Source organism: Laccaria bicolor, genomic scaffold (assembly GCF_000143565.1).
Source record: "Laccaria bicolor S238N-H82 LACBIscaffold_60 genomic scaffold, whole genome shotgun sequence".
Taxonomy (NCBI): domain Eukaryota; kingdom Fungi; phylum Basidiomycota; class Agaricomycetes; order Agaricales; family Hydnangiaceae; genus Laccaria; species Laccaria bicolor.
The window spans coordinates 95,677-106,062 of NW_001889931.1; the positions used below are offsets into that span (position 1 = coordinate 95,677).

Here is a 10,386-nt window from a genome sequence, read left to right on the forward strand (position 1 = left end):
GAGACGCGGGATGTAGCACGTCGGTTTTTCGTGGGCTTTGGCCGGGGTTTCCGTCCTTATTGCTAAGTGTCGCTCGTAGAATTTACTTGTGTTCGTGAACTCCGCCATAGAAAGTATGACGAACTATGTAGATCGAGCGGCGGCGAATTAGAAGTTTGGGTTTGAGTAATGCAAGTGGCAACCTGCCCAAAACCTGCCGCAGGTCTCGTTGTCACGGTGGAGGAAGAGGTTGAAGTGGTCAGTCAAGCTTTCAAGCTTTTCAAGTATGACTGAAGAACTGTGGGCACTAGATGCCAGCTGGAGTTGAATTCGGCGCCCTCTCCCCTTCCTCTTTTGACGCTTCGTAGATGAACAAAGACCTGATCGTGTAGAAGACGGAGTCAGAAAAAAGTTCATCATTGGTAAAACGCAAAAGATTCGAGGGTCCAGGCAGAAAGATTGAACATCTGGTCCGTCATACGTGTCATGTAGGTGATGAGAAGTTTCTTTAAAATTCTTTAGTAGGGCATACTATTAGTGTCAAATCTACAATAGCATCCAGTGTGATAATTAAATCAGAAAGGTATGCTTGACGAGTACACTTTCACAGATTCCTGATCCGGAGGGCAAGTTTCTCCAGAAATGGTGCCAAACGTTTCTGTCCCCGAACTTTAACTCCTGATACAGCACCCGACATACAGGAGTTGGAGTTTGTGAAGGAACTCTTCTCAGTCTTCGTTTGGCGGTTTATGGCCTTGAGCAAGGTCACCAGGTGTTCAGTTCTTTGTCATCTCGGGCAATCTCCAGCGGGGAAGTGGCTCAATAAAGACAAAAACATCGGAGCGCTCGGGTTTTTGGACTCCGAGCAGAAACGAATTCTCTTCTGGCTCTGGTTCGATGTGAGTGAGGCGAAGTCCTGCTCGAATTTCTTTTGCCAGGTTCGTCGAGTGCGCCGTGGGTGAAGCTTCTAACCAGGGTTAGCACATTGACATCGCCGATAAGAACAAAAAAAAACCGACCTCGCGTTTGAAAGACGTGTTAATGCCATGGCCTTAACAACATCATGTCAAAAGTGTGTATGATGTTGTTCCGAGGACAAATGTCTGGATGAGCGAAGCCGCTCGACTCCCCCTTGTTCTTGGTTAGGGAGGGCGTTTCTGACTGAAGCTGACACGCTCATGGCTCGTGTGGCGCACGATGTGTCCAAGTGAGATCCCACAACTGAGTAAACTTCCGATGAGTCAGAATATCTTCGAGATGTGAAGCGTGCGTACTGTAGCCCTGCTTTCAGAGTCTCTCTAGGAGTTGCCAACCTAGCGCACTTGGAGACGAAACGTTCGAGAAAGGTGATAACCTAGTAACGAAATCGGACCAGTACGTGGGCTGTGGACCAGAATCAACATACCCTTCGCTTGCCATTTCGGAGAAGCCCTTGTATTTGCTGTAAAGGAGACCTCGGAGTTCCTTACTTAAAGGTTTGAACGCTGTATGAACCTATGGGTCCGTTATTGGTCCTTCATGTGTTCAAACCACTAAACTCCTAACAAAACGCGTTAGGATATTGTTGCGGCATGACATGAGCATCTGATCTAACCGGAGATGTTCCTTCATCGTTTTTGTGCATAATTGCAGGAGGTCGTTAATTATCCACGTTGATGAGACGCGTCTCTTCCTAAGTGGCACGCTTCCTCCAACAGAAAGCGAGGAAGGAAAACACGATGGCGATGGTTGATTATTGAGTCGGAGTCGATTGTGGATGAAGCTAAGACGCCTTTGCTGCGCTGTTCAAGTCTAGTGATCACCGTGAGACCTATAATGATTTGGCCCGCACACTCGCAACCAACTCGCAACTTCTGTCATCTCGGGATTGTCTGACCCCCCGAAGAGTCGGCTACTAGCCTTGAGGCTGGTAGCCTGGGAACGATCACCGCGTCATTCGGCAAAGCCCGTCAGCTCATCAGAGACTCTGCTCTACACAAGTCTACACAACAACTTACGTAGATTTCTTGTCGGGACAACCTACATCTCAAAAAAAAAAATGCAATGAATTTCGAAAACAGGGATACTTTCAAATTTCAAACGACTGTTGTGAAAGATACCTCAATTTTTTCTATAAATGACACGGAGTGACGGAATCAACACCACCAAACAGTTACCAAATAGAGTGTTAGAACTTAGCGCTGTATACGCTTTATGATACGCATTTTGTGGCGACGGTAACGGGTTTCACGAGGAATAACTTTACATTGTTCTAATACAAATGGATAGTGAAAGGTATAAAGAAGAACTTACAAAGTCAAGCTAAGCATCAACCAATAACCACAAAACTAGCAAGTAACTAGTCCAGCACCCAACTTAAGCATGATGCATGATGTGTTATATGTGTCTAATGCATTCAATGACTCTTCATATATGTGGAACTGAGTGTTTGCGAGCAGTGCGATAATTACAAGAGGCTCGGAAACGAGACGCGACATGATACATTAACGCGACGGACCCATCACTACGTCACGTTCAGCTATGGCCGCACGTGAGGGCATCAGCGGCGTTTTCCGAGGGAGCGTCCAGGCTTGTAGCACTGAGGCTCGTGGCCAGGTCAGCGGGCGGTCCGACATTCTGGTCATCTCCGAGTCGGTGGACAGGTGACAAGAGAGCCTCCCCATTCCTCCTCACGACTTGTCCACTCCCTGAGTTCCATCACACCATGTCTGGCTATGACTATCTCGATGACTGTCATGCTCTCGAAGTGCCTCCTTTTCATTATGGAGGAAGTTTGTGTAAAGGCCGGCTGGAATGCATTGGCAATGAGCCCCCCGAGTCTTATCCTAAATACAATGTTGAGCCGCCGAATTCAACGATCAACTTCGACTGTGAATCCGATTCTGATTCTGGCAATCCCGCCATACCTAACTCTACCCAATCTAACTCCAACTCCTTTGTCGACGATTTGGTTGCCAACTTCGACTCCGCCGGCTTCACCATGGAAGGCTCACCAATTATCCAAACTTTCTTGTCTGAGAGGGAAACGCTCGGATTATATCGCTTCAACGGCCCATTCCTTGTACTGGAATTTGGGGACATAAATGGTGTTGTCCAGGCAAGTCATCAAGTCTACTTCTCTAAAAATTCCAAGCTGATGGTTATCAGTCAACCTACATGATTCCGGACCTCTTCAAGATCAAACATAGTCATCGCTTGATGGTTAGTCTGATTTCAGCGCAGTCTCGGCAATTTATTGCCCAACAGCAGCTTCGACATCTACCTCCCGGCACAACTGTGGATGATGCGGCTAAATTACAGCAAGATGTGGTGAATCTGATGTTGGCGAGGGCGAGGGTGGAGGTGGAGTTCCTTCTTCCCCACGCAACAGGCTCCCATACCACAGTCTGACTTGTTGTCTGACTTATCATCCTTAGCCACTGGCTGACCCATTGTCGCCATCAGAGAAACCGCGGGGACGCCCAGTGAATGAGTTTTAGATGTTTGCCCGATTTCAGCCTTAATCGCATTCTCATGATACCCCTCCCTCCACTTCGTCCTATGAAGCCCTCGTTTATGCTTATCATTTCGTTAGCTCGTTCTTCTGTGTTCCGCCACTTACATTGACGGAATCTATCCTGATGCAAATCCTTCCTCTGAACAAAGCTTTCACGTCATCCTTTTCATTTACAGTGCTTAACACTCATGTTCGCAAGTTAACAGCTGTCAGGCCTTCTTCTGACCTTACCAAAAGTTCTTCAAAGCAGAGCGGAAGGCGGCCGAAGCTCCCATAAACAAAATGGAGGGAAAGGAAAAAATATATTCGCTCTCAGGTCGAGGTAGAGTGGGTAGGAACCGGAATATACGGATAAGAAACGCATTGTTGTTTCCTAGAAGATAATGATACAAGGGTATAGTAATACATACGCATGGATAACTGTCGAGAGTGAGGACAAGTAGTGACCTGACGGAGGGGACCTTTGACAGTCTACCCTGTTGGTACACCAAATGCAGTTCTCTAAGGGAGAGCGATAGAATTAGCATAAAATACCGTTCTAGAAAGAGGACATGAGACGAACAATATCTATGTAACTTATGCTGTTCGTTCGGCCGTAGGCAGGAAGTTGATTTGTTCAGGTGTCATCGAAAGGATCCACATAACAAGTGCCTGGGGAGAACACAAACGTCAGGAAGACGACAGGAAGATGAAAGGAGGTCATGTGCACCTTCTGGTCATCCGGAATAGCGGCAAAGGTTTCTGGCAAAACTGATGTTTGTGGTGCCTGCGGAGGGGGGTTGAGGTTCCCCGTACAGTGAAGGATAGCCAGGATAAGCCACTTGTGCTTGATGGTACGGGTAGCCTTGATATCCGTAAGCTTGCTGGGGGGCAGGAGCGCCGTAGTATTGCTAGCCATTCGCATAGGCGTAACTTTGTTGTTGTTGGGGAGGCGTTACTGGTGACACAGCCGATGGAGGTGTAGACGTTCGTGAATGGGGCTGTTGCTGCTGCATGTGGGGCGGTACTGCCGACGCTGGCCTTTGGGGCACAGAAAGGGGTACTACAGGTGTAGCACCCGTCGGAGCAGCTTGGGCAACACTTGAACCGAATTCCGCCCATGTTTGCTGTTGCAACGTTCACGTCAGACTTTTTGGGTATTCTTGTCGTGGCGGATATTGACTGATACTCACCTTTGAAACTTCCACGTCTATCGCATTCATGCTCACCAGGAGATTTATGAGTGCATACGCAATGGCGGGTTAACTGTTCAAGATCTCGCGTGCTGCTGCGGAGGTAGTTTCCTAGTGTTATTCAGTGCGCCCAGAGATGTGAGGTGAGGTTTGCTAACTTTCAGTTTCAGAAGGAGGTCTGGTGGCTTGCGTTGGACATCGTCGACGGTGGTGAAGTTCGTGAAAAGAATTACATAATAGCTTTTCCTCTCCCATCCTCAACCCATCCTCCGTTTCAAAGCAGCTTCAAGTTGCGCATCTGGTCAACATCTGGTGCGTATTTGTTGACAATATGCGACAGAGTATCTCACCCATAACTTTGACTAAAAAGAGCATTGAATGGGACGCACGAATGCCTGGAAGTATTCGATATCATAACTCTCATATTTGAAGCTGTTCCGGATGACCCCAGTCGCGTTTCCAGCCGAACTGATTGCTTTAGCAGTCACTTGCCGCGCATTCCACAACCTTGCGCCCGACATGTACCGCAACCTCGCCAACGACCTCCTCCGTCGATGCCGCGCCCTCCCCCTCAAAGACCTAACCACCCCCCAATTCATCCGCTCCGTCGACAAAGCCACACGCTATGAATCTGCGAGACCTATCAAAGGTGGCTCGTACAGCTCTACAGGGATAAAGGCACACTCGAATCACATGGACACGCTCCCCGCCACCATCAATCATGAGAAGTGGTACAAAATCGTCAGCGCCCCTCCAGGTGAAGATGTTGACTGGCTCTCGCCGATAACATCACTCCGTGACGAACAGCGGGAAAGTCGTTTGCTGGGACATTGGGTCTGACACGTGCCTCGCGCAATGTTTTTGTTGATACGAGGATTGACTCTGTGCGTGTCTGTTCTCTTCCTCTGATTCTTTTCGCGGCTAAATGGGGGGAATAGGCGGCATCGTCAAGTTGGAGTTGTATCCTATACGACGAGAATATCGTCATACACTGCGAAGAGAGCGGAGCGGCTTATCAACATTCTTACCCACTATCGCTCTTACAGACGTACACCACAAAGCTAGCGACGAAAGTCTCGATACCGATGATTGCGCATGAAGTGCCGCCTTCACGAACTCTAACGAAGAAATTCATTTTTCCTGCCATACATGCCAACGACGACTTAATACCCAACACTAACCCCCCTAATAATCACAACCAACATCAACTCACCACCACCACCACCACCACCACCGCAACAACAACACCACCCACCCAGAACGCCAATACCCTGGTACCCCAAAAGCGCGCACTTTGTCCGACAATGGTGGCCCAGCCTACCCAACATCCCACGCGTGAAGTGCACAGTCGTCTTATTGGCGGCACACGACCAAGTGAGCCATCGTCCACGGTTCGTGCTTGCGCAGCATTATTTTCGGGAAGGGCGGATGAGGGTGAAGGTGATCTGAAGTTGTTGAGGTTTGTGACGTTTCCTGCATTTAGGGATGAGTGGGATTTGAGGGTGGGTCAGGTAAGTGGGGAAGGAGGAGGGGGAAGAGGTGAAGTGAGGACGCTGGAGGCTCCTGACGAGTTGGATTTGAGTGCGGTTGAGACGATTAATATTGATCAGAGTCAGGGGGCAGTTATTCTTTCGGATAGGGATGGGAGAATCTTTATTTTGTGTTATGAGTAGAAGAGTTTGTTGGAACTTGGAAATCGTATTGACGCCTAGAGGGTTAGGCAAGGTTGTTCACGGGAGTCAAATCAAGGGGCATGGAATGGCGAAGACATGGGTGGTGCACTGATCTCTGTCGTGCTCCGTCGTGCGTCCCTCCGACGAAATAAGAATTGGGAGTGGCCCAAAATCTTATATGTGTTGAGTATCACTTTGCGGCCTTCAGGTTGTGAAGTGACATGAAATAAGGATGGAGGATGTGCATTGACATTCAAGTTCAACAAACCTCGGCCGGCACGGAGAGTGCTAGTGAACTTTGAAGTCATACCATAAGTACCTCTGGCGTTCAAGTTGTAAGGGCTGGGATAAGATAAGATCACTTGTCCATGTGAGTCAGAAATCTATTCCAACGAACTTGAATGCACTTCTAGAAACAACGCCATCGGCTTTAGGACTCAAAAGCTAGCAGCAAGGGCACGGCTAGCAGCGTGTCCCCCACTGTGCGAGTCAATGGCTTAGCGTTCCAATAGCGCTCATCAGAGTCGCCTAGTGAGAGCTCGTGAGTCTCCCTTATCTTTTAATCTCTGCGCCTCTTTTTCTGAACGTGTGCGGACTCATCCGATCACAGCCCATTTCAACATAGCATGTGCTGTGTCATGACGAAAGTCCAAGCATCGAAACGCAGTGGTCGTTTTGCTCATTTCCGCCGAAGCCTGGCTGGTCTATGCCATATTGGTGCAGAACAACCTGTCAAGATAGAGGCGATTCCTCACTGCTTTTCCGTGGTCGTAATAACCTGTACTCGTCAAGCGTCCTGGACAATCCTCTTCTTCTCCTTGTGAAATGTTGAACCCTCTTCCCCTTTTACGATTTGCTCTCCGCCCATTATTCGTTCTATGCGTAAATTATGTCCGCAGGCTAAGTCGATCAACAGTGGCAATTATTGGCGCTGTGGTTTTGGGTCTTGGAGCCATGGTGCTACTTTTTTTCAAGGCGAATCCACTAGGAGAAAACGACGCAAATTTTTATGACAGCCTTGACGCAGACCAAACAGGGGTAAATTTTTACTTGGGGTACATAACGACGGTTTGAATTGATTGGCATCATTATGATTCCATGCAGTTGTTCTTTTTGGGGAACATCTACAACGTTGACATCCCTTCACGCATCGTCTCCGTGTCCTGGCTCATTGGTGCTTGTGGAGATTTAAGATCGACTACGTGGTACCAGCATCATGCTTGCACGGCACCAAAAATACCTGTTGCCGTGTATATAAATGGGCAAGTAGATCTTGTTGACTGCCATTTCTATAGGCTAATCATTGAGCATTTTCAGTGCTTCTCGGCCCACTTTCAAGTATGATCCTAATCTGCAACCTCAGACCAACCAAAGTGGATTGATGTCAGCACCATAGTACGAGGTTCCTGTTATTTGTCTTGCCTTATTTAAATCGACGTACAAATTCAGCGTCCAGGCTTTGGACGAATACCAAACTACCCATTTTCTGGACGTCTACACCCAATTCCTGAAAATTAAAAACATTCAAATCAATATGGACCAATCGTATAATTATCCTTTCGACAATTTCTACATGGAAACCCAGATTGTTGCTATAAACACCAGTGATACAAACTTCAGTGCAATTCCAATCAATTCCATTGGATTTGCTGGTTATAGTAACAGCTGGGTTCCTTATGTGACCAATACAGCATCAACAACGCTTTTCAATGGAACGACTGTCACTTCTCGATACGCATACCTCACGTTGAAGAGAACCAACGTCTCCAAAAGCTTTGTCATAATTGTATTCGTCGTCAATTGGGGTTTGACATTGATGGTAGTCTCTGTTACGATGGTGGCTCTCTTCGCTAAAAACTTGCGAATACCAGATGGAATAGTTGTTCTTCCAGTATCCGTCATTCTTACCTTGAGTGGACTCCGCGCTCTATTTGTGGATTCTCCTCCATCCTGTGAGTGGTACTAAAGCTGTGTCAAATGATTCTTACCAATTCTCGACAGGCATTTTACTCGGTGAGGTATCTTCTGACTGAACCATTGTCTATTGACTTACACAATCAAAAAAGACATTATTGGTATCTTTTTTCAGATGACAATTGTGTCGGTTTGCTCCATCGCACTCATTGCGAAAATCACTCTCAAGTCTTTCAAGTTGGCGAAACAGGGTGAAAGCAATCAAGATTGACATTCAACTTTATCCCCTTCAGGAGGCCGACTTTTTTTTATGTACCCAAATTATGCAGATACCTCCTGTACTCGGATTGCGGCTACATAATTCTCTCTGAGGAACTTTACCTATGTGAATCAAATAAGTACTGGACCCTTTCGACGAGATGGATTAGTATTCCAACTTTGTTCCAACTGGTACTTACGGTATGTGTCAACGCAAGGGGGTAGCGGGACGTGGATCCCGAACCAAGGGTAGGTGGGGGGGGTGGTCTGGCCGAAGGCCGAAAAAAAAAAGTGACCCCCATCAATTTGCTGGTCGAAGTGGTCAGCGATGTGCCTTTTGGAACTTTGGATGTTTTAGTAGAGTTTGAGATGCAGCAACACACGGATTTCCGTGGATGACGTTGCATCCGAAGGTAATGGTTCAAGGATTTAGAGTCCCCGCCGCCGTAGTTCTTGCATTTTTGGTTGGTTTTTTTGACCGTTTACACCCCGTGGCAATCCTTGCTCCATGCACCACCCCATGCACAACGGAAACTCGATTCCTCGACTCCCCATTTACCTTTGAGGATTTTCAACACACATTGATGCTCGGAAAGAAATGCCGTCTCATTTTGTCCTTACTTACCATACATCTTTGAACAAGTACATATCTTAAAGCCGTTTTGTTTAGCTTAGGCAAAAGGTGGCCAACCGCCTGTGCATAGTTGACTCAAAAGTTGACTTGTTCCACGTAAATCTTACAAATTTAAAAAAATAAAACGTGAGTGTGGAAAAAACATACTCTATTAGGAAGGTAGGTGGTGGGGGGGTGTCAAGCTGAACTCTGAAAAAGAAAAAACGAGTGTTGGTCTCTTTTCCACATTCCGCCACCCCCTTGTGTCAACGCGTCAACAGTGACGCTGGTGAGGCATTATCGATTATTCTTTAGCGTCGCTTTGGAGTTGTCGTCTTCATGCTAGCAATTCTGAACGAAATGTAGTATGTTAGCAGTCAGAGATGTAACATCTTTCGAAAAATGACATTATCTAGGCTGATGGCCACTCTGCTTTGATCCGCCACCTAGACCCCCAACTTCTAAATCCCTGCCACCGAGGGAGCATGAAATGGCAATCGGGAGTGGCTTGATCTGACGTTCCAAAATCCTATGTATGTCGTGTATTACTTTGCGGTGCTCAGGTCAAACGAAAGTGCCTGGAACAAGGTTCGGAGGATTTTCTGGATGATGGACAAAGTCAAGCAGTGGCAAGTGCCTTCATTGGCCTTGACATTCGGCAACTGTCAACAAACTCTAGTTAGTACGATGGAGATGAAGACTGAAGTGCATAACATTTGATCTCATAGTCAGACATTGCGGCCTAATGCTCAGGCTGTAAGTTGAACAATCCATAGGAAGAGCTTCACATTTACAATTCACCATACAAGACACAATTACAACCATTACTGCTTCCAACCTTGTGGCGGGCATCAGATACGAAGAAGCATAACGCAAATGAACCGACACACCAAGGGAGACCAAGGACCAATTCCCTAGAAAGGGGAGAGGTAGCCAGTGATTCCTTCAAAGTGATATCTGTTCACAACACTGGCAGTATATCCCTCGTCGGACATCATATAAAAGTGCTCTTTGTCACTGGCGCTGTTGAGGTGATAAAGAGGAAGGGCACCGCAAGCTGTGTCAGGATACAAGTATCCAGCAATTCCCTCATACGTATACCCAAGGGCCAAGGCTATTGAAGGCTTTGCAGAGCATTATCCACCTCCGGGATGCTGGTCGTATAAAAGTGATCAATAATGGCAGAATTGAATATCCTATATTGATCCTATAGAAAGGAATACTATGACCTACCAGCACCTCGGCGCACCCTACGAGTCGGCGGTCACTGATCGTCACGAA

The 10,386-nt window shown here is 47.2% G+C and overlaps 5 protein-coding genes across 5 annotated transcripts; 4 read left to right on the top strand and 1 right to left on the bottom strand.

Annotated features, from left to right (window-relative positions):
- Positions 1-168: 168 nt before the first annotated feature.
- On the top strand, positions 169-941 carry LACBIDRAFT_334170 (uncharacterized protein; the record flags this gene model as incomplete). Its single annotated transcript, XM_001888881.1, has 4 exons — positions 169-237; positions 559-562; positions 667-878; positions 918-941. 4 exons carry the CDS (start codon positions 169-171, stop codon positions 939-941), a joined length of 309 nt encoding a protein of 102 aa, XP_001888916.1.
- Positions 942-2,683: 1,742 nt separating this feature from the next.
- On the top strand, positions 2,684-3,495 carry LACBIDRAFT_295786 (uncharacterized protein; the record flags this gene model as incomplete). Its single annotated transcript, XM_001888882.1, has 2 exons — positions 2,684-3,076; positions 3,127-3,495. The coding sequence occupies 2 exons, from the start codon at positions 2,684-2,686 to the stop codon at positions 3,367-3,369; spliced, it is 636 nt and encodes a 211-aa protein (XP_001888917.1). The 3' UTR covers positions 3,370-3,495.
- Positions 3,496-4,098: 603 nt separating this feature from the next.
- On the bottom strand, positions 4,099-4,902 carry LACBIDRAFT_314335 (uncharacterized protein; the record flags this gene model as incomplete). Its single annotated transcript, XM_001888933.1, has 4 exons — positions 4,099-4,126; positions 4,185-4,581; positions 4,648-4,758; positions 4,806-4,902. 4 exons carry the CDS (start codon positions 4,900-4,902, stop codon positions 4,099-4,101), a joined length of 633 nt encoding a protein of 210 aa, XP_001888968.1.
- A 264-nt stretch (positions 4,903-5,166) lies between these two features.
- Positions 5,167-8,353, top strand: LACBIDRAFT_334173 (uncharacterized protein; the record flags this gene model as incomplete). The annotated part of the gene is made up of 12 exons (XM_001888883.1): positions 5,167-5,404; positions 5,455-5,531; positions 5,694-6,106; positions 6,131-6,158; positions 6,360-6,450; positions 6,637-6,655; positions 6,734-6,802; positions 7,220-7,358; positions 7,425-7,570; positions 7,638-7,703; positions 7,770-8,272; positions 8,322-8,353. 12 exons carry the CDS (start codon positions 5,167-5,169, stop codon positions 8,351-8,353), a joined length of 1,821 nt encoding a protein of 606 aa, XP_001888918.1.
- A 353-nt stretch (positions 8,354-8,706) lies between these two features.
- Positions 8,707-9,130, top strand: LACBIDRAFT_314339 (uncharacterized protein; the record flags this gene model as incomplete). The annotated part of the gene is made up of 1 exon (XM_001888884.1): positions 8,707-9,130. Exon 1 carries the CDS (start codon positions 8,909-8,911, stop codon positions 9,128-9,130), a length of 222 nt encoding a protein of 73 aa, XP_001888919.1. The 5' UTR covers positions 8,707-8,908.
- Between the last annotated feature and the right edge of the window lie 1,256 nt (positions 9,131-10,386).